Genomic DNA, 23,607 nt, shown 5'->3' with positions numbered 1-23,607 from the left:
ATGAGGATATTGATATAATAGGCATCACAGAAACTTGGTGGAACGAGGAACTGTCCCAGATTGAGGTGTCATTAGAAGAGGTTCTGGAACAAATTAATAAACTAGAAACAGTAATAAGTTACCAGGACTAGATGGGATTCTCCCAAGAGTCCTAAAGGAACTCATATGTGAAATTGCAAAACTACTTACTGTGGTTTGTAACCTATGACTTAAATCAGTTTCTGTACCAAATGACTGGAGGATAGCTAATGTGACACCAATTTTTAAAAAGGGCTCCAGAGGTGATCCTGGCAATTAAGTAAACCTGACTTCAGTAACGGGCAAATTGGTTGAAACTTTAGTAAAGAACAGAATTATCAGACACATAGATGAACAGAATTAGTTGGCGAAGAGTCAACATGGTTTTTGTAAAGGGAAATCATGCCTCACCGATATACTATAATTCTTTGAGAGGGTCAATAAGCATGTGGACAAGGGGTATCCAGTGGATATAGTGTACTTAGATTTTCAGAAAGCCTTTGACAAGGTCCCTCACCAAAGGCTCTTAAGCAAAGTAAGCTGTCATGGAATAAGAGGGAAGGTCCCATCATGGATTGGTAACTGGTTAAAAGATAGGAAACAAAGGGTAGGAATAAACGGTCAGGATCAAAAGGATTGCTCAAAACTGAGTGACTGGGCAACAAAATGGCAGATCAAATTCAATGTAGATAAATGCAAAGTAATGCACCTTGGAAAACATAATCCCAACTATACATATAAAATGATGGGGTCTAAATTAGCTGTTACCACTCAAGAAAGAGATCTTGGCATCATTGTGGATAGTTCTCTGAAAACATCCACTCAATGTGCAGCGACAGTCAAAAAAGCTAACAATTGTGGGAATCATTAAGAAAGGGATAGATAATAAGACAGAAAATATCATACTGCCTTATATAAATCCATGGTACGCCCACATCTTGAATACTGTGTGCAGATGTGGTCACCCCATTTCAAAAAAGATATACTGGACTTGGAAAAGGTACAGAAAAGGGCAACAAAAATGATTAGGGGTATGGAACAGCTTCCGCATGAGCAGAGATTAATATGATTGGGACTTTTCAGCTTGGAAAAGAGAAGACTAAGGGGAGATATGATCGAGGTCTATAAAATCATGACCTGTGTGGAAAATAAGGAAGTGTTGTTTACTACTTCTCATAACACAAGAACTAGAGGCCACCAAATGAAATTAATAGGCAGCAGGTTTAAAACAAACAAAAGGAAGTATTTCTTCACACAACACACAGTCAATCTGGAACTCTTTGCCAGAGGATGTTGTGAAGGCCAAGACTATAACAGGGTTCAAAAAAGAACTAGATAAAGTAATGGAGGATAGGTCCATCAAAGGCCATTAGCCAGATGGGCAGGGATGGTGTCCCTTGCCTCTGTTTGCCAGAAGCTGGGAATGGGCGATGGAATGGATCACTTGATTACCTGTTCTGTTCACACCCTCTGGAGTACCTGGCATTGGACACTGTTGGAAGACAGGATAGTGTGCTAGATGGACCTTTGGTCTGACTCAGTATGGCCGTTCTTATGTTATTATGTAACAAGTTTTCCTGCTGGAGTACTCTGTGAATACCAGAGAATAAGCACTGATGAACTATACTTCTCTTTTGATGCGTAGGCTGTCATTCACAGATAATTGGGGTCCAATGTAAAAGGACTCATAATTCACAGTCCATTCAAGTGTCATTCTGCGGTGGGTTGGCTGGCTGGCTATGTCAGGCCTGAAAACTATGCCTTCTGGGCCAGTTGGGTATTAAAAGGATGATGACATCTGTTCTCTTTTCTTCCTTCTGTTTCAAGGTACCCTTTATGTGACCCGGAGACTCTTCTCTGCCCAGAACATTATTTCCATTGCTTTCAAGAGGCCCTCTGAATTTCTGGTGTTTATTCAAGCACACCACGGGTGGTACTATCAAAATGAACCAGCAGGTGGTGTTGTCAGAAGATATTTCTAGACCCCACTCCCCAGCCTGAGAGGCTTGCTTCTGTAGTGAGTATCCAAAGGTTTGGAACAAGAACAGGGTTGACTTTCAGCGCGTTCTTGGGACTCAGCCATCTGCAAAGGAACATCAGAATATGGTCTGGATCTGACACCTGATTCTGCACCACTTATGGCGAGCAGTTCCACGTCTTGAACAGGAACTTCCAGAAATGCCTCATATGGACTCTCATCCCAGGGATGCATGGCACTATCAATCCCAGCTACTGGAAATACTGGGATATAGATGAATGCTGCTGAGAAGCCAATGATGTTATGAAGTTTTTGATCTTCATAAAGCTTTTCTGTGATGGGAATATTTTAACTAGAACCATGAGAATTTCAATCTCAATGTGAGCAGTTCTTTAGGACTGGTGGTTCAGAGAGCTCTTCTTGATGTTCAATACAGAACACCATGAGTGTGAATTACTGCCAGGTCTGGCGAATTTTGATAATATCTGTTCTAATATGAGCTGTGCTCATACAAACATCATCCATAGGTAAATGAAGGTTGGTTACTTGTAATCAGAGTTCTTTAAGATGACTGCATATTCACATTTATGGGTAACATGCCGCCCAGTGCAGCCCAACAGTAGAACTCTCTCCAATCAGTACCCATTAGAGCGCACGTGTGACTCCTTCAGCCCCTCTCATCATTTCCAAATGTTCTGAAGGCAATGCTATATAAGGGGGTACTGTGCCCTCTACCACCTCAGTTCTTTCTGCCGCTAACCCAGAGAAACCGTAACAGAACTCGAGAAAGTGGAGAAGGTGGGTGGGAAATCTAAAGATGCAGAGTCATGTAGAAGAACTTCAGTTACAAGTATGGAACCTTCATTTCTTCTTCGAGTGGTTCTGCAAATCCACGCATATGGATAGTTTGGCAAACAGTGGTGAAAACTCAGGAGAAGGAAATAGAGTCCTAATTAATCAATGATTAAAGCACTGCTCTACCAAATCTAGCATCTGCTCTTGAAATCAAATCCAAACCATAATATTTAGTAAAGGTAGGGACTAACTTCCAAATAGCAACCTCACTCCAGAACACAGGGTCCAGGCCTAGCAATTGATCACTGATTTCTCCACAGTATTTCCTTCGCAGCCCAGGCAAACCCATCTAATTTCCCATCATATCCAGACCAAACCCAGACACCCGGTCTGCGAAAATCCATGACCCCCATCCCCTTCCCTAAAAAAATGAGAGTAACCATGAAGCAAGAGCTTCAGTCAGCTGGGAGTAATAAAGGAGTTGTTTAGTGGCTGGAGAAGCCCAATAGTTAGAGCCCTGCAAAATTGCAGATATTAGCATCTGTGGATGTGAATATCCGCGGACCATGTTTGCTGATCATGGCTCTACCAATGGTGCTGGTCCTTAACCCTGAAGGGGGCCGTGTTTTTGAAAGATTTCAGGAAAGTCTATGCTGTGTCAAAATTTAAGGCATACCCTATGCCACACATTGATGAACTGCTGGATCAGCTCGGTGAGGTGGAGTACATTACCACCTTAGATCTGACCAAAAGGTATTGGCAGATTGCACTCATGCCTGAGTCCTGTGAAAAAACTGCACTGGGCACCCATATGTGATGGGGTAGGGAGGCCCTATTCCAGTAGAGAAGGGGTTAAGGGAAGCTTATGAGCCCAGCTAGCCCAGTCCCACTATACCTGCAGCCAGTGCCAAGCCTGGCTCAGTTCAGGGCTGACTGGCCCTGAAGAAGGATGGAGCTCTGCCTGAAGGGATCTTTGCCAGCAGGGCTGTGGAGAGACGAGCCTGTTAGCTGGAACACCCACTGGGGAGGAACAGTTAGACTCCCAAGGATTGAGTAAGGCAAAGGTACAGACTTTGGAAATTAAGCACAAAGGATAGGGCAAGGATGCCCTATGGGAGGACTGGTGGTGACCGAGTATTGATTTGGGTTTGCTTTTTACGCGGGGCCTCACTGTCCCCTCATAACCCAATAAAGCCATGGAGTCCAGGACTGATCTCCAATAGTTGGGAAACATATCCCAAAAACATATCTGTACAATATGTCAAACTGTCCAAAAGACTGAGGAAACGCAGATTTAGGTGGCACAAGTTTTGACAGTTCAGGTCTCTTAACTCTTTTTCTACCCTCCTATAACTGACGATCCAACCTCAGATCCACTGTCGACCTCACTGGAGACAGCAAGGACAGTGGAGGATGAACAGACAAAGTGTAAAACTGATCTGCCAGGTGATCCTGTAACAGTCTTTGGAGGAGGCAAAGATGGACCTGGAGAAACTCTCTTCTGCTTTCACATTTTTTCAGGTGAAGGGGATGCAGATCTAGGAGCGGATGATGCCTTTCTCTCTCTCACCCACATCAGTCCTTTACTCAGATCCAAGGAGTTCTCAGAAACAGACCATCAGCCACCACAGTAAAAGTCCTTTTCAGATCCGGGAGGGCCCCAAGTGGGAATGGATGATGACTTAGAGCCATACCCCTAGAATTTGAAGTTGTACCCAGAACTGACTTAAGTTTCAGACTCAGAACTACAGATGGAAAGCTAACATATGCAGCCTAGCAATGCTAATGGTGGCCATCTTCTCCCTCACCTTTTTTTCTTCAGAACAGATACAGCTGCTTCTGCTCTGGTCAAATGAGCCAATATTCAAGAGGTGGTGTGACACAGCTAACTGGTAGTACAAACAAATGCAAGAGTCCTCTGAATGGAAATCAGTTTGCCTTTCACCCCATCTGCAAACAAATAACTGCACTGAGGATCTTAAAGGGTCTGGTGCGGTCCAAGTGGAAGGCCAGTGCTCTCCTCACATATAGCAATGAAGCTTCTGCTTATCTGTATGCGTGTGAGGCCAGTCAGCCTCACCTCAGACCCCGGAAAAATCATGAAGCATATCCTTAAGGAATCAATTCTGAAGCACTTAGACGAGAGGAAAGCGATCAGGAACAGTCAGCATGGATTCACCAAGGGAAAGTCATGCCTGACTAATCTAATCGCCTTCTATGATGAGATAACTGGTTTTGTGGATGAAGGGAAAGCAGTGGACGTGTTATTCCTCGACTTTAGCAAAGCTTTCGACACGGTCTCCCACAGTATTCTTGTCAGCAAGTTAAAGAAGTATGGGCTGGATGGATGCACTACAAGGTGGGTAGAAAGTTGACTAGATTGTCGGGCTCAATGGGTAGTGATCAATGGCTCCATGTCTAGTTGGCAGCCGGTATCTAGCGGAGTGCCCCAAGGGTCGGTCCTGGGGCCGGTTTTGTTCAATATCTTCATTAATGATCTGGAGGATGGTGTGGATTGCACCCTCAGCAAGTTTGCAGATGACATTAAACTGGGAGGAGAGGTAGATACGCTGGAGGGTAGGGATAGGATACAGAGGGCCCTAGACAAATTGGAGGATTGGGCCAAAAGAAATCTGATGAGGTTCAACAAGGACAAGTGCAGAGTGCTGCACTTAGGATGGAAGAATCCAATGCACCGCTACAGACTAGGGACCGAATGGCTAGGCAGCAGTTCTGCAGAGAAGGACCTAGGGGTGACAATGGACGAGAAGCTGGATATAAGTCAACAGTGTGCCCTTGTTGCCAAGAAGACCAATGGCATTTTGGGGTGTATAAGTAGGGGCATTGCCAGCAGATCGAGGGATGTGATCGTTCCCCTCTATTCGACATTGGTGAGGCCTCATCTGGAGTACTGTGTCCAGTTTTGGGCCCCACACTACAAGAAGGATGTGGAGAAATTGGAGAGAGTCCAGCAAAGGGCAACAACAATGATTAGGGGACTGGAACACATGACTTATGAGGAGAGGCTGAGGGAACTGGGATTGTTTAGTCTACGGAAGAGAAGAATGAGGGGGGATTTGATAGCTGCTTTTAACTACCTGAAAGGTGGATCCAAAGAGGATGGATCTAGACTATTCTCAGTGATAGCAGATGACAGGACAAGGAGTAATGGTCTCAAGTTGCAGTGGGGGAGGTTTAGGTTGGATATTAGGAAAAACTTTTTCACTAAGAGGGTGGTGAAACACTGGAATGCGTTACCTAGGGAGGTGGTGGAATCCCCTTCCTTAGAAGTTTTTAAGGTCAGGCTTGACAAAGCCCTGGCTGGGATGATTTAGTGGGGATTGGTCCTGCTCTGGGCAAGGGGTTGGATAGATAGCCTCCAGAGGTCCCTTCCAACTCTGTTATTCTATGATTCTATGAGGCTTCAGGAAAAATGTTGACAAATAAATTGCCTGATTCATGTGGAAATGACCTATGTTAATAATTTTGGGTGAGGGCAGAGGTAAACTTTATCCTTACGGAAAAATATAAGGAGATTCTGGACTCAAGGCTCTCAATTCACCCATTCTCCTTGCTGAGGTTATGACAACCAGAAATGCCACTTTCACAAAGAGGTGGAAAAAAGCAATCTACTACTCACTGGAGGGTGGAACGCTGAAATCACTGCCAAATGTACTTTAATGGAACTGTCAGGCCTTGCTTCTTTTAGGTGCAAGAGATAATCCAAAAAATGATTAAGCCTGCACTGGAGAGACACTTCTCTATTCAGACCGGATAGAAAAATATTTTTTTTGGCCAGGTAAGTACACCTAGTTGAAGGCTCTCTGTTGTTCAGAAGCACCTCCGCAATGTTTTTCAAGAAAGTCATTACTAGTGGTGTTAGCCACGAAGCATCCACTCTGTCAAGTGGAAGGCCTATAGGTTGGGATGGAACAGATAGCCATGTTCCTGAGAATTCACGTCTGAATCTAATGGGATTGGTAGAGGAGGCCTTGCTAATATGGTTGAGAAGCAGTGTTGTCGAAGCCATGCTGGTGCTTTTAATATGAAGCAACCATGAACCCACTTGGCCTCAAATAGGGCTATCGGAGTAAAGGCATACAGCAGGGAGTTAATCCATGATAACAGAAAAACATCCAAAGATCCAGTGCTGTGACCCTCTCGGGAGCAAAACTGATGGCATTTTCTGTTGGCCTTTGTTGCGAACAGGTCCACTTGTGGAGTTCCCCACAGCTGGAAGATGGATCTGGCTATGTCTGGACATAGTGACCATTTGTGGTGAGGGGAGAAAGACTTGCTTAGGTGATCTGCCAATGTTTTGTGCTCCCCTGAGAGGTAAGCAGTTTTGAGGTAACTGAGTTGGTTATACAGAACTCCCAAAGTAGAACTGCCTCCTGGCACAGTGGTAAGGAATACACCTTTCCTTGTCTGTTTAGAAAACACAGTTGCTATATTGGCCATTAACACTAACAGATTTTTTTTGGCAGAATACAGGCAGTCTTCGGACTTACGACACAACTGATTCCTGAAAATTGCATCGTAAGTTGAAATGTCGTAACTCAGAATCGCAATCCACTCCATTGCAGGACCAAGTGTCATAAACCAATTGTCGTAAGTCAAATCAGGGTGTTAATTCCAATGCCGCGGATGCACTCTCCGGAGCTCAATCACATTGCTGTCTGGGCAAGGGGTGAACTCCACCTCTGAGCTGGAGAAGTTGTCACCCCCTGCTATCGAGGCCTGGGTCTGACAGCTCACTGTTGCCGCCGGCAACTGGTGCCGGGAGTGGTCCGACTGGTGCCGGGAGTAGGGAGAGTGGCGCCGGATCAGGGAGAGACCTCAAGGTCTCAGCGATGGTGACCAACAGCGCGACGAAGACTGGCGCCGAGGAGATTGTCTATGCACTGTGGCTCGCCCAGGCGTAGACAGGGATTGGGTGCGCGTTGCCAATGATTCATAGTGGCGAGCCAGAGACCTGAGCCAACATGGAGACTAAGAACGTGGCGACCTAGGGCTCTGTCTTGGCTCCGGAGATCGGTAGTGCTTGCTGTCTTGTGCGAGGCCTTGCTTGGCAGGCTTGTCCTCGCAGGGAGCCATAGTCGGTTCCATTGCTGCACACGGTGCTGGCTGTGGTGGGGGTGCTCTTAAATCTGCAGGCGCTGGGAGCTGAGAGGAGGTCAGCTGTGCCTTCGGCTTGGGCCCCTTTACCGCTCCCTGGAGTTGGTGGTGGGTCCTTTTGTGGGGAAGAACTCCGCAGGGCTGAGCCCTTTTGCGGGTCTGCAGTGGGTGTAAGGCCCAAACTGGGTCCTTTACCCAGAGCCTGCTAGTTGGGCTTGCTTGGTGCCGACTTCTTTGTTTTTTGTTTCGGCACCAGCAATGGGGCTCAGTGCCGGGAAAAGCCCAGTGACAGGGGTGCGCTACACACAGAAGCCAAAGCGCTGGGTGCCGTGACAGGCTGTGCCAGCTCCAAAGCTGGGCTTAAGGCAACCTGCATCAGGAAGGCCCCGAGACATATGTCGTGCTCTCTCTGTGTCTGAGGACGACAGTTCTTACAGATGCGACAGTGCTCTTTTATGTGGGATTCGCCAAGGCAGCTTACACAACTCTCATGCGGGTCACTAACACGCATAGGTCTGTTACATGTGGAGCAAGGTTTAAAACCCAGAGACCGGGACATGCGCCACCTGGGGCAATGTCCCCGCCGGACACTATCTGACTAAACACTTAACAGCTACTTAACAACTGACTAACAAACAATTAAACTATTTACAGCTAGAAGAACAAGGCTGAGATAGGAGAGAAAACCACTGACTGCTTGCAAAGCAAGGGACAGAGGCACTCCAAGTGCCCACTATGTGCCAATGGCGCCTGATACACCGCAGCATGAGCATGGCACTCCATAGGGCGCCGAAGCCTGCCCTACAGATACCACTAAGGCAAAAGTGTCCGACGAACACGCATATGGTCATGCACACACCTACAATGGAATCGACATTAGCAAGCAGTTGAAGAAGAATTTATATGGTGGCTAGAAGTAACAATCCAGGGAAGCACATTGGATGTTACAAGAGCAATACACTACTATTTTATAAGGGCTTAGGAATACAGGAAATTGCCTAGACTGTCTCGGCAGTCACATCCCAATATCGTTCTAAGTGGGTTAGACTCTACTGAAGAGTGTTATAAACATGCCAATGCTCCTCTTCCATAAGTGCATAGAGCCACTTTGTTGCCGCCATATAGATTTTCTTCTTTAATGACAGGATAATCCATGGGGCTGCTGTTGTGGCTTTGAAATCTCAGAATAGGGTGCCCTCACTTAAGCTTTATAAGATCTTTTGGTACAAAGTCCCCTTCCTGGTAGGGCTACTGCTATTGAGGTTGGTAGGGCTATTGAGAATTAATACCTATGATGTATGAAATTTCCTTTTTGTTTGTTCTAACTGGAGGTTGACATTCAGATCCTATGATGTCCTCAAAGGATGAATCATAGAATCATAGAATATCAGGGTTGGAAGGGACCTCAGGAGGTCATCTAGTCCAACCCCCTGCTCAAAGCAGGACCAATCCCCAATTAAATCATCCCAGCCAGGGCTTTGTCAAGCCTGACCTTAAAAACTTCTAAGGAAGGAGATTCTACCACCTCCCTAGGTAACACATTCCAGTGTTTCACCACTCTCTTGGTGAAAAAGTTTTTCCTAAAATCCAACCTAAGAGTAGGAGTAGGAGAAACCCTGTATTCAATAGGGTTTTGGTTTGTAAGCAAAAATATTCAATCAATGTTTAGACCTTCTTCTGTTTTGCCAGTTTGCAAACTAAACTACTGAAGTGTTCAGGCACCGGAATCTTTCCTGACTGTCCAGCTCTAGTGGTGATTCAGAGTTTGCCCTCCTCAAGAGCAGAACTCTGGGAAGAAAAAAAAGAAGAAGAGTAATATGCGTGTGGGTTTGGGTTTTTTAAGGTTTCTTAGGAGTTTCTGTCTCTCTGTCCCAAGAGGGAGGGGTCCCTGTGCTTCAATGTAATTTCTCTGGAATCCACCCACCCAAGGATAGGCATTGGAGCAAATCCAGATTATGTGAAGAGCCCAATAGGGGGCTTGAAAGTCTGAAAGGAAAGCTGAAAGACCTAGTAACTTGGTCTTTGTTCAGTAAATCAAGTTGCATTTTGTATATATACAGGGATTTCTCACCTACTGCAGTCATCCAATGATGGATGAGAAATGGGAGTGCTTTGTTCCAGGTGGGCCTTGAGTGGGCCTGGTTGATTGAGTGGAGGGTAAGGCTTTGAGCCGGGACAACTGCTTCAAGCCAGCAGCCTTATAAAAAAAGGCAGCCAGTTGCAAACAGCGCAGAGGCTAACAGAGGGAGTTGGCCTGGGAGTTCACCTGGGGAGAGCCCACTAAGGAGTTCATCTTACAGGCTTCTCCGACCTTTCAACTACCTGAAAGGGGGTTCGAAAGAGGATGGCTCTAGACTGTTCTCAGTGGTAGCAGATGACAGAAAAAGGAGTAATGGTTTCAAGTTGCAGTGTGGGAGGTTTAGGTTGAATATTAGGAAAAACTTTTCACTAGGAGGGTGGTGAAGCACTGGAATGGGTTGCCTAGGGAGGTGGTGGAATCTCCTTCATTAGAGGTTTTTAAGGCCCAGCTTGACAAAGTCCTGGCTGGGGATTGGTCCTGCTTTGAGCAGGAGGTTGGACTAGATGACCTCCTGAGGTCCCTTCCAACCCTGATATTCTTTGATTCTATGAAATGGAGATGTTATATGCTTCTTGCCTGGGCACAGATTACCCAAAGCACTCCTTGCTGTGAAGGTTGGAGGGAAACCCTTTTCTACCTCAGACTTAGAACCAGTTTCTCTGGCTGAGCTGCTGTGCCCCTACTTCGCAGGCCACAAACCAATTCATCTTCTGAACCTGAAACAGAGCTTCACAGAAGAAGCAACCTTGAATTTGGAAAGCATCTCTGATATGAACAGGAGTGGGAATCCTTTCTGAAGGAAACTTGCTGCTCTTGGTTGAGCTTTCGCACAGTGGAAGGAGGCATCATAAGGCCCTGATGTGTTCGTTTGACTCAGAGCTTCATGCCCTGGCAAAAGGAAGGTCACCTAGCTAGTAGTAGGCAGAGCAGAGATTGCCCTCAGAAGCTTCTGAAAGGCAACCTCACAAATCTAGCACCTCTTGGACTTTGCTAGGAACACACAGAGCAATTCTGCATACGTGTGTGCTGGGTCAGGGGTGAGGGAAAGAGTGGAAAGACAAAGCCCAGTAGAGAGATGCTGCACCAGAGAGCTGGAGCCTCAGTACCCTGGTGATTCCCAGGCTGAAGAGAGGAGATATAAACTGAAATAATAGAATCATAGAATATCAAGGTTGGAAGGGAGTTCAGGAGGTCATCTAGTCCAACCCCCTGCTCAAAGCAGGACTGATCCACAACTAAATCATCCCAGACAGGGCTTTGTCAAGCCTGACCTTAAAAACCTCTAAGGAAGGAGATTCCACTACCTCCCTAGGTAGCCCATTCCAGTACCTCACCACCCTCCTAGTGAAATAGTGTTTCCTAATATCCAACCTAAACCTCCCCCACTGCAACTTGAGACCATTACTCCTACCATCTGCTACCACTGAGAACAGCCTAGATCCAGAAAAATACAAATTGACTGCTTCTTCCATCGCCAGAGGCAGAACTGAAGAGGGGGCAAGACTTAGCAACACCACAAGACTCCTCAAAATTCTACACCCCCTTGTGGAGAGCTGGGAGAGAAGCTGGGCAGCAGGGAGACAGTAGAGATGCAAGTAGGATATAAAATCAAGTGGGGAAAAAGCCCTAAGAGGAGCCTGTATTTCAAAGTTTAATACATACCGCAGAGGCAGTCTCCTTACTCTCACACAGAGCTCTTTCCAGATCACAAAGACTCTCCAGCCTGGTCCCTCTCTTCTTTCCATTTGGCACTGGCTCCTTTAATTTTTTCTGTTTCCTTTTAAGATTCAGTGTTCCAATATCACATCTGGGAGACAACACCTAAGACACAGCCAAAGCACAACTGTCTGGAGCATTTCTCAGTGCATTTATCCTCGCATAACACATGGCCATGCACTCATAAGTCCATTTAAGTACCCTAAAACTTTGACTAACCAAAGGTTATGTTGGGGGAAAAACAAAAGCCAGAGGACTGAAAAAACGGTTACTCACCTCTCGTAACTGTTGTTCTTCGAGATGCGTTGCTCATGTCCATTCCAATAGGTGTGTGCGCACGCCGCATGCATGATCGCCGGAAGCTTTTCCCTAGTGGTACCCATCGGGTTGACAGTGGAGACCCCTAGAGTGGCGCCCTCATGGCGATGTATATATGACCCTGCCGACCCGCCACTCATTCAGTTCCTTCTTGCCGGAAGACTCCAACAGTGGGGAGGCGGGCGGGATTTGGAATGGACGTAAGCAACACATCTCGAAGAACAACAGTTACGAGAGATGAGTAACCATTTTTTCTTCTTTGAGTGATTGCTCATGTGCATTCCTAATAAGTGATTTCCAAGTGGTTACTCCAGAGGAAGGGTTGCAGTTCACCTGACTGTTGACTGAAGGACTGCCAAACCAAAAGCAGCAGCATCCCTCGCCTGCTGGTAATGGCGTAATGGGAAATGAAGGTGTGGACTGAAGACCACGTTGCTGCCTTGCAGATGTCCAGGATAGGGACCTGCACCAGGAAAGCTACAGACGTCACTTGCGCTCTGGTGGAATGGACTGTAATAGGCGGAGCTGGAATTTTAGCCAGGTCATAGCACATCCTGATGCAGGACATGATCCATGATGAGATTCTCTATGATGAGATAGGAAACCCCCTCATCCTTTCTGCAATTGCAATAAAAAACTGTGGTGATTTACGGAACGGCTTTGTGCGTTCAATGTAAAAGGCTAAGGCCCGTCTAAAATCTAAGGTGTGAAACATGCGCTCCCTGCTGGTGGCATGGGGTTTAGAGAAGAACACAGGCAAGAATATATCCTGGTTCACATGAAACTGGGAGACCACTTTGGGCAAAAATGCAGGGTGGAGGCATAGCTGCACCTTGTCTTTATAAAACACAGTGTACGGGGGTTTGGAGGTCAGGGCTCTGAGCTCGGACACCTTCCTCACAGAGGTTATAGCTACTAGGAAGGCCACCTTCCAGGACAGATAGGAAAGAGGGCAGGTAGCCATAGGCTCAAAGGGGGGCCTCATGAGAGAGGATAGGACCAGGTTTAGGTCCTAGGAGGGGGAATGGGCCGACATACAGGTGGGTAAAGTCTGTCAAAGCCCTTAAGGAACCTGCCCACCATAGGGTTACTGAATAGTGATCCCCCCAGCGTTCCCCGGGGGAAGGCCAAAATGGCCACCAGGTGTACCCTTAGGGATGATATCCCCAACCCTTGGCGCTTGAGGTCCAAGAGGTAGTCTAGGACAAGGGAACTGGGGTTGATTGTGGTTCAGATCCTCTTTGTTGGGACCAAATGGAGAAACCCTTCCACTTGGCCAGGTATGTGGCTCGAGTGGAGGGTTTTCTGCTTCCCTACAGGACTTCCCTGACCGAGTTCGAGCACTGAAGTTCCAAAGGGTTCAACCATGGAGTTTCCAAGCTGTGAGGTGGAGGGACTCCAGGTTGGGGTGCTGCAGCTGGCCGTGGTCCTGCGAAATTTAGGGATGGGCAGATGGGGACCGCTATTGGTGTGACCACTGAAAGGTTCAGCAATACGGTGAACCAGTGCTGGCAGGGCCACATTGGTGCTATCAGGATCAACAAGGCCCTGTCCTGGCGAACCTTGAGGAGCACTCTGTGTATGAGGGAGAACAGTGGGAATGCATACATTGCGTGCCCCGCCCAAGATAGGTGAAAGGCATCCGCAATGGAGCCTGGGTTGTGGTTCAGGAAGGAGCAGAACCTCTGGCACTTCCTGTTGCCTTGCGTGGCAAACAGGTCTGTATGGGGAAAGCCACACTTCTGGAAAATTGAGTGGGTGATATCTGATCTGAGGGACCACTCGTGTCCCTGGAATGAGTGGCTGAGGCAGTCTCCCAGCTCGTTCTGCACCCCAGGAAGGTATGACGCCTGCAGGTGTATGGAGTACATGATGCAAAAATCCCCCAGGGCGAGGGCTTCCCGACAGAGGGGAGAGGAGTGAGCACCACCCTGTTTGTTTATATAAAACATCGCTGTGGTGTTGTCTGTGAGTACTGATACGCACCTGTCCTGGAGACGGCTCTGGAACGTCTGGATGCCAGGCGAACCACTCTCAACTCTTGGACATTGATGTGCAGCGACAGCTCTGCCTGGGACCAGAGGCCTTGGGTTCTGACACTGCCCAGATGAGCTCCCCAACTGAGCGCCGAAGCGTCCGCAACCAGGACAATCGTCAGTTGGGGCTTTGCGAAAGGTACTCCCACACAGACTATCTGGGGATGGAGCCACCAGTGGAGGGAGCTGAGTATTCACGGGGGGAGGGTCACTACTGAGTCCAGTGGATCCCTGCCCTGCCTGTGCACCTGTGCTAGCCATGTTTGTAGAGGTCGAAGGCGGAGCCTGGTGTGTCGCACTACGTATGTGCAGACCGCCATATGTCCCAGAAGCCCCATACAGTTTCTGGCTGTGGTGGTTGGGAAACGAAGGAGGGTATAAATAGTGTCAGAGATTGCTTTGAAGTGTAGCTCTGGGAGGAATGCCCTCATGACCGTAGAGTCCAGGAGGGCTCCAATGAACTCTATCCTCTGAGTGGGGGGTCAGGATAGATATGGGTTCATTCAGTGTAAGGCCCAGCCTGAGGAACGTGTCCCTGATCAGGGATACATGCTGCACTACCCTTCTTTGGGATGCTACCTTGAGAAGCCAGTCGTCCAGGTATGGGAAAACCTGGACCTGACGCCTGTGGACAAACGCTGCCACTACCGCCATACGCTTGGTGAAAACCTGAGGGGCGGTAGAAAGGCTGAACGGAAGCACCCTGAACTGGTAGTGATGGCCACTGACTATGAACCTGAGAAAACGCCTGTGAGAAGGGATAACTGAAATATGGAAATACACGTCCTTCAAGTCGAGGGTGGCGTACCAGTCTCCCGGCTCCATTGAGGGAATGATGGTGGCCAGAGAGACCATGCGAAACTTCACCATTTTTTATGTATGAGTTGAGGTCTCGCAGGTCCAGGATAGGCCAAAGCCCCCCCTTGGCCTTGGGGATAAGGAAATAACAGGAGTAGAAACCCTTGCCCCTGAATTCCTGAGGGCCCTCCTCTATCACCCCTAGTGCTAGAAGCAACTGAACCTCCTGTAAAAGAAGTTGCTCATGAGGGACGGGGAAGGGGGTTGGGAGGGCGGTAGGGAGCAGAATTGGATAGAATATCCTGCCCCTACTGTGCAGAGGACCCAGCGATCTGACGTGATCTGAGCCCAAGCCCAGTAGAAGCGGGAGAGTCGGTTCACAATGGGACGGGAAGGTCTGGTAAGGCGACTGGTGCGCTGTCCTCGTGCGTAACTTCAAAAGTTAGGCTTAGGGCCAGGGAGCTGTTTAGTCAAACGCTGGCCTTGGCCCAAAGAGGGCTGTGGGTGCCTCCTATTGTTTCTGCCCCCCCTTCTAGGTGGGTCCCACCTAGGGGGTCCTTGATAGAAGCGAGATGGGGGCTGAGGCCTAAAAGGTCTTCTTTGAGGTGTAGGGGTGTGCAGCCCCAGAGATCTTAGCGTGGCCCGTGAGTCCTTGAGGCTGTGTAAACGTTTGTCTGTATTTTGGGCAAACAGGTCCTCACGGACAAAGGGAAGGTATTTTGGACCTCAGGAGGGATACCCAAGACCTGGAGCCATGCACTATGTCTCATAGTGATGGCGGTGGCCATAGCTCTAGCTGCTGAATCCGCTGCATCGAGGGCTGCTTGAAGAGCAGTTCTAGAGACCACCCTGCCTTCCTCCAGGAGGGCTCCGAACTCCCTATGTGAATCAGTCGGGACAAACTCCTGGAACTTGGCCAGTGCTGACCAGGAATTAAAGGCATAACAGCCTAGCACTGCCTGTTGGTTAGCTATTCGAAGCTGGAGACCCCCAGTCGAATAGACTTTACAGCTGAAGAGGTCCAGCTTCTTTGTGTCACGTGACTTAGGAACGGAACCCAGTTGACCCTGCCGCTCCTTATGATTTACAGTGTCTACGACCAACGTACCCGGCTGGGGGTTTGTAAAAAGGTGCTCACAGCCCTTTTGTGGTACAAAGTAGCGTCTCTCCACACCCTCAGCCGTCAGTAGTATAGAGGCTGGAGTCTGCCAAAGCACGTTGGTGGTGGTCTGGATAGACTTTATGAGGGGCAATGCAAGCCTGGAGGGACCCTCCGGGGCGAGGATATTTACTATGGGGTCTAAGTCCTTGGCAACTTCCTCCGCCTGGAGGTTAAGGTTAATTGCCATCCTCCTAAGTAGGTCCTAGTGGCCCTTGACAGCCATCGGTGGTAAAGCGGTGGATGTGCCCGCCACAGCCTCATCAGGCGAAGAGGAGGAAGACGTTCCCAGAACTGGGTCCTCCTGCCCCTCCGGCTGTCTAGAGGCCAGACGTGGTAACTCAGGAGGCCTGACAATGACCCGCTGAGTGGCCTCTATTGTCGGTGGAGTGGCAGCTGTGGCTGATCGACAGTCGCATCCCGTGTAGGGTCCTCTGGTGCCTTAGGGGAGCGGCGTGCTGTTGATGATGCCGATAGAGGGGCACGGGGCCCCGATACCACCGACACAGGTCTAGACTCTTGGCCTTGTGCCTGATGATAGGCCCAGGGGGTCCAAAAGGGCCATTGTACTGTGCCCTGCCACTGAGGTGGCCAAGTGGCTATGGGCATCTCTTGCTCCACCAGCCGATGGTGCCGGGAACGATGTCAGGACTGAGATCGGCAATGACTGCATCGGGACCGTGACGATTCGGCCTCCGACTCCAATGCCAACCACGGTGGAGTGGAGCCCGATGGTACCGGAGAATGGTAGCGAGGAGATGGAGACTGGCGCCATAGCATCATGGGTTTACCACGGTGCTGGATTAGTGGCGGTGCCATCATCGGTGCCGTCATCGGTGTCCCCAATGGTGCCGTAGCCATCGGAACCGCCATCATCGGTGCCGCCATTATAGGTAGTGACATCGAAGCCAAAGTTGTTGGTGGTATAGCAGCGCCCCTCGGTGCCGGGCACTCTGCTACGGTTGGCACCAATGCCGGTAGCTGAGTCTGCAGGCCCAGATCTCGCACATGCGGGGCCGGGTACTGCGACATCATATCAATGAGGTTGCAGGCCGCCTCATAGGTGTCCGGAGTGGAGGGGAGGTCAAGCTCTTCCTCCAATTGCCCATGGGTAGGAAAATTCATTCCCGCCAGACTCAAGGGCTCTGCAGCCGGGGCCTACGCTGACAGCGTTGGCTCTTGAGGGCCTTGCCGGGGGTGTCCAACTGGAGGACACACCCCACTGTGATCACACTTCAGCTTCCTGACAGGGGAACAGCCTCTGTCTGGCTTCTTTTTCTTATGTGGCACTGGAGAATGGGATCGGTGCCTATGCGAGGCACTGGCATTGTGTGCCGGGGAACGGTGCTGGTGGCTCCTTGCCGGGTCCTTCCTCGGTGCCGGGACATCCCGCACCGAGACCGGCGCACTGCATACTGAGGAGACCGGAGTCGGTTCCATCTGCGGCTGAAGGGCTGACTCCATCAAAAGGAGTTTCAGGCAGTAGTCCCACTCTTTCTTTGTTCTGGGTTTAAAGCCCCTGCAAATAGGGCACTTATCTGTTTGGTGGCCCTCGCTGAGACGCTTGAGACAATCGGCATGCGGCTTACTTGTGGGCAAAGGCTTCCCACACCTCTCGCACGCTTTAAACCCCTGCGGCCAAGGCATGCCCCAGTGCCAGGGAGAGTAGAACGAAAGGGGGGGGGGGGGACCCGCTGGGAGAACAATAACTACAACTATTAACAACTTGAATAACTATCTACACTGAAGACAAAGGAAACCACTAGGCTAAGTAACTTGCGAGCAAGCACTAAGCTATTCCAATGACCGTCACGGGCGATAAGAAGGAACTGAATGGGTGGCGGGTCGGCAGGGTCATATATACGTTGCCATGAGGGCGCCACTCTAGGGGTCTCCACTGCCGACCTGATGGTTACCGCTAGGGAAAAGCTTCTGGAGATCGTGCATGCGACACGCACACACACCTATTGGAAGGCACATGAGCAATCACTCGAAGAAGAATCCCATTTACTGAAATGGACGAGATTGCAAATTCATCTTTAATATGGAGTGGAGGTCCATGGAGACTCTGTTGCAGCAAACATTATTCCCTCTTGATCTTAGCAGTCAGCTCCTGGTCACACTAAGACTCCAAGGCTGCCCATCCCCAGACACCCCCAGTTTATAAACTAGGGTCTGGGAAAAGGTTAGGAATGTTTCCAGTTGCTGCAACAGTTTAGATTCATAGCCAGGCTAACGAGCAGTGTCACAAGCACACCTATGCTCACACTATTTAAGAATTTGATATGGGAAGTCTGTCTGCACAGTTAGTCTTTGTTTCTAGTTTAGTTAGTTAATGAAAATACAAAACAAGCCTTCTCCAGGCTGAAGAGAAACATGCAGTAAACTTACAATATGCAAAATGAATGAGGAGTACTTGTGGCACCTTAGAGACTAACAAATTTATCTGAGCATAAGCTTTCGTGGGCTAAAGCCCACTTCATCAGATGCATACAGTGGAAGATACAGTACGAAGATCTCACACACACACACACACACACACACACACACACAGAGAACACGAAAAAATGGAGGTTGCCATACCAACTCTAACGAGAGTAACCAATTAAGGTGGGCTATTATCAGCAGGAGAAAAAAAAACTTTTGTGGTGATAATTAGGATGGTCTATTTCAGACAGTTGACAAGAAGGTGAGAGTAACAGTAGGGGGAAAATAAGCATGGGGAAATAGTTTTTAGTTAGTGTAATGACTCATCCACTCCCAGTCTTTATTCAAGCCTAATTTAATGGTGTCCAGTTTGCAAATTAAGTCCAGTTCTGCAGTTTCTCGTTGGAGTCTGTTTTTGAAGTTTTTTTGTTAAATAATTGCAACTTTTAGGTCTGTAATTGAGTCTCCAGGGAGGTTGAAGTGTTCTCTAACTGGTTTTTGAATGTTATAATTCTTGACATCTGATTTGTGTCCATTTATTCTTTTGCGTAGAGACTGTCCGGTTTGGCCAATGTACACGGCAAAGGGGCACTGCTGGCACATGACGGCATATATCACATTGGTAGATGTGCAGGTGAACGAGCCTCTGATAGTGTGGCTGATGTGATTAGGTCCTATGATGGTGTCCCTTAAATAGATATGTGGACAGAGTTGGCAATGGGCTTTGTTGCAAGGATAGGTTCCTGGGTTAGTGTTTTTGTTGTGTGCTGTGTGGTTGTTGGTGAGTATTTGCTTCAGGCTGCGGGGCTGTCTGTAAGAGAGGGCTGGCCTGTCTCCCAAGATCTGTAATCAGACATCAAGAATTGTAACATTCAAAAACCAGTCGGAGAACACTTCAACCTCCCTGGAGACTCAATTACAGACCTAAAAGTCGCAATTATTCAACAAAAAAAACTTCAAAAACAGACTCCAACAAGAAACTGCAGAACTGGACTTAATTTGCAAACTGGACACCATTAAATTAGACTTGAATAAAGACTGGGAGTGGATGAGTCATTACACAAACTAAAAACTATTTCCCCATGCTAATTTTCCCTCTACTGTTACTCACACCTTCTTGTCAACTGTTTGAAATGGGCCATCCTGATTATCACTACAAAAGTTTTTTTTCTCCTGCTGATAATAGCCCACCTTAATCGATTACTCTCATTAGAGTTGGTACAGAACCCCCATTTTTTCATGTTCTCTGTATATCTATCTACCTACCTACTGTATTTTCCACTGCATGCATCTGATGAAATGGGCTTTAGCCCACGAAAGCTTATGCTCAAATAAATTTGTTTCTCTCTAAGGTGCCACAAGTACTCCTCGTTCTTTTTGATGATACAGACTAACAGCCACCACTCTGAAATATGCACAATGCCTCTAAAATCCTTTGCAAAAACATTTAATAAAATATTAAAGCCAATTTCAGCTTTTTATGGAATTAATACCCGCAGCAGTGAGGTGACAACTTAGACATGAACTCTGTGCACTTGTGGATACAGCTTAGAGTTCTTACCTCTAGAAGTGAGTAAGGGGAGTTCTCTGTCAGAAATGTATTGGCTGCACACTCCTTCCAAGCTTGAACATCTGCCACTAAAGATTCTAGCCTTGGCAGGTAGTCCAGATGCACCGGTATAGATCGACCTCTCACCACAAGTTCCACAAGTGTGTCTAGCACGGGTACACGTCCTCCAGCCTAATGAATTAGAAATGAAGAGATGCTTGATTTGTGCAAGACAAAAACAGAACAAAGACATTTGAATCAACTGGAGTGAGATTTTGTAAAACAGAATCTAGGCTCTTTATTCTCCTATTGAGAACAGTCCTATTTATGATTTTTTTTTTTTTTCAATTTTTGGCACCAGTTTGTTATCTGTGTTTTTTAAATACCCTAATAATAAAAGTACATGTAATAATAAAAGTACATGTTCAAACTGAAAGCATTAAAAAAAGGACAACTACAAAATAACTCCAGGCAAAAAAGACTCCCGCAGCTGAAAGCTCCCAGCACCCACACCACCATGCATCCCTCTCTTCTGGAAAGCAAAGGAATTTTGTAGCATGCCCTGAAGGTAAATCAAATCCAGTCTATGAACATCCAGTCTATGCATATCATAGCAGAGTAACATTCCAAAGCAGAGCTCCCCTTAAAAGCAGACCCTGTTCATTTAATTAGGGGTCTACGGATCAAGTGGCTGTATCAATTGGAAGCATGGCAGAACCACATAAAGGAGAGGTGATTTCTGAAACAGGCAGAATTAAAACCATTTAGGACTCTACAGGTTACAAACACCTTAAATTTCATCCAGAAGTCAACTGACGAAAGATTGCATAGCACTGACACTATGTACTCCATATAGGAAACAATGTTCGCTGTAAGTGATTCAATCAAATTCACTATTTCTAAAAATGTAAGAGCTTAAATTAAAGGTGCTGCCACTCAGCAGGGCCTTCTCTTCATACCCTTCAGTGTGTGGAACGTCAAAGCCCCCAACTTAAACATTAGAAACCAGGAAATGTTCAGTTAAGGTCTCCCCACATGATAGCGCCAAAAAAGTTAGTGTTATAAGAATAAACAGAACACAAACTTACAAAACCCAGGAAACGCACACTCTCTTCATAGTTTCTGTTAAAAGGTAAATTTTGCAGCCTCTTTAAAATCCCTAAGAAAAGTATACTGGACTGAGAATTAGTGGTCAGGTCAGGGTAGAGTTTGTGGAGTAAATCTGAAGTCATTCGAAAAAAAAGTTCCCAAGACAACGCATCCTAAAAACTGAGTTATTTTGAACAGCTGCTAAAGCTCTCTTGTCTTTTTATTTTTTTTGCTCATACCAATCATTGCACCACCCTACCCCCGAGATCTAGTACACTGTACGAAGAAGGTGGCCCATAATTTGAAACATTAAACATGGAATGAAGCAGCACTCTTATGTTGCTAACAGAATACCACACAATTCAAAAGGTACAAGGGAGAAGAGTAGAGAGCACAGGAGTCTGTGTAGTGTGCCTGTAGCACATTAATTCCAATCTGTAATTCTAAAAAATAAGGTCTAATAAATTATTGTATTTCACATGTTAGATGTTTTCAGTACCATGCACTAAGCTCAGCGAGGGGTGTCCAGTGATACAGGTTTCTTGTGCTTCCTATCTCTGTTTTATCCTATGTGCAAAAAAATGGTTAGAAGAATTTTGTAACTTAGAAAATAGCTCAGTTTTTGGGTTCCTGCATCTTGGCATACTACTTTATGAGACGATTTTCAATTTTCCCCAAACTCAAGCTCATCTTCCAGTTTACAGGCTGATGTAACTTTAGATGTAAAATTATATGGACACTCAAAATTTGGCTTTTAGCAGAAGTTTTGCCACAATTTTAACTATTAAATCTAGCTGTTAGGTACTTATCTAACCCCCATTACTGTAGAAGTCGAGCTTCTCACAATCTTTAACATAATTATCCCCACAACACCTTTTGAGGCAGGGAAGTATTGTTATCTGTATCTTACATGGCAGAGTAGGGAACTGAACCCTGGTTTAAGAGCCAGGCTACTGCCTTAACCCCCGAACCATCCTTTCCCTTAAAGAGAACATATCCCTTATATACACTTTAAAAAGGATGTTGAAAAACTGAAGAGAGTTTCTAAGTATGTACATGGGGAAAGAAGGTTTTTGACATTAGGAGGCCCTTTAAGTTTAGAAGATGACAGCACAGCAAGATCCAACACTTGACATTTGAAGCCAGAAAAATTCAATTTGGAAATAAGATGCACATTCTTAACACTGAGGATAATAAAAGTTTCCCGTGTGAAGTGGTTAATTCACTGTTGCTTTAAGTCTTTAAACTGAGACTGGTTGTCTAAATGATATGTTTTAGTTTAACCACAAGTTATAAAGCAGTACAGTAGGGAAAAATAATTCCTTCTACCACAGGAGTTAACTGGATGAAATTCCATTGTGTATGTTTTACTGAAGGCTAGATTAGATGATCACCAGAGTCTCTTCTGGCCTTAAAAATCTATGAATCTACAATAGGCAACTCCTACATTCTGCACTAGCAGCAATTTCTGAATAGTCTTAAGGAATAAACATCCAGATCACATGATACTAATCTGGTAACCATTGTACAAGTTGTTCAGCCACACCATTTGAGCCAAAGATGACAGAATGTAGTTCCTACTGCCATGCTTCTCTCGTGTGGAGCAATATTTGCCTAGTATGATAAAGTATCACATAGTAGGATATCGGCTAAGGCGGAAAGTCCAAAATTCTGGTCGTCAGCACACTGCATACTTTCAACTCGCTTGGGAAGCTCACAATCAGTGTACTCACAAATCAATCAATTCTATTAAATACAGAGTATAAAGAAATGATAGCCATCAAGTATGGACAAAAAAATCAGCAAAAGTAAAACATTACTTCTCATAGGACAGAAGCTTCAGCCAATTCCTGTCATGACTTCCAATAGTGAATACAAAATAAAATATGTAAGAGGAAAGCCATTCATACACCATTTCTACACTAGGGACATTTACCAAAAATGCCCACTGGTAGCACTTCTGGGAGCTCCAGTGCAGACAAAGCTCTCAAGGGCCAGACTCATTCCTACCACTGAGTCCATCAGACTTGTTTTCAGAATGTTTAACTGACACATGTATAAATGGGTCCTGTCAGAGAAGCCTTCTCTATACAAATGGGAATATTAAGAGTGTTAGAAATGAGTAAAGGACTGTAAAATCTTTTTTTTTTTAACCTCACTTTTTATCTGACATGAACAGCTGCTCATGTTATCTATTATTATCACAGTAATTCCAAAATTAGTTCATGTTAGAATTCTGATGTTACTTGTCATATAATGCATATTATATATGCACAACTAGGATGTTAACTTAAGAATGACTGGGCCATAAGCAAAAAACTACACAGATACAGTATAAATATGCTTTTTAAATAGTCATCAGACAATCTCTGAAAATAACAGGCAATCCCTAACATTAAAATGACCAGAGTAATCTAGAAATAAAATAGTCTTAGCAACATGGCTTTTACCAGTGAGGATTTTTTGTAGCTAGACAATGGTACAAAAACTATAGCAGTGTTAAAATATAGTGTCATAATTGTTACC

General features: G+C 46.5%; 1 protein-coding gene across 19 annotated transcripts in view; it reads right to left on the bottom strand.

The window, feature by feature from the left end:
* KDM5B (lysine demethylase 5B) overlaps positions 1 to 23,607 on the bottom strand; it is a 183,698-nt gene that overhangs the window by 27,023 nt on the left and 133,068 nt on the right. For 17 of the 19 annotated variants that reach the window (XR_005223286.2, XM_043533827.1, XM_037885142.2 and 14 more), the window contains 2 exons: positions 20,005 to 20,184; positions 11,652 to 11,810 (listed from right to left, as the gene is read on the bottom strand). Coding sequence is in view for 18 of the 19 variants with exons in the window: in XM_043533827.1 (XP_043389762.1) it covers positions 11,652 to 11,810; positions 20,005 to 20,184 (339 nt within the window). In the remaining variant the exon portion in view is untranslated. The remainder of the gene's footprint in view (positions 1 to 11,651; positions 11,811 to 20,004; positions 20,185 to 23,607) is intronic. The other 2 variants (XM_043533826.1, XM_037885141.2) reach the window with 1 other exon arrangement.

Source organism: Chelonia mydas, chromosome 21 (assembly GCF_015237465.2).
Source record: "Chelonia mydas isolate rCheMyd1 chromosome 21, rCheMyd1.pri.v2, whole genome shotgun sequence".
Lineage (NCBI taxonomy): Eukaryota > Metazoa > Chordata > Testudines > Cheloniidae > Chelonia > Chelonia mydas.
The sequence above is the reverse complement of the archived record's forward strand: the minus strand, read 5'-3'. Positions and strand labels throughout refer to the sequence as shown.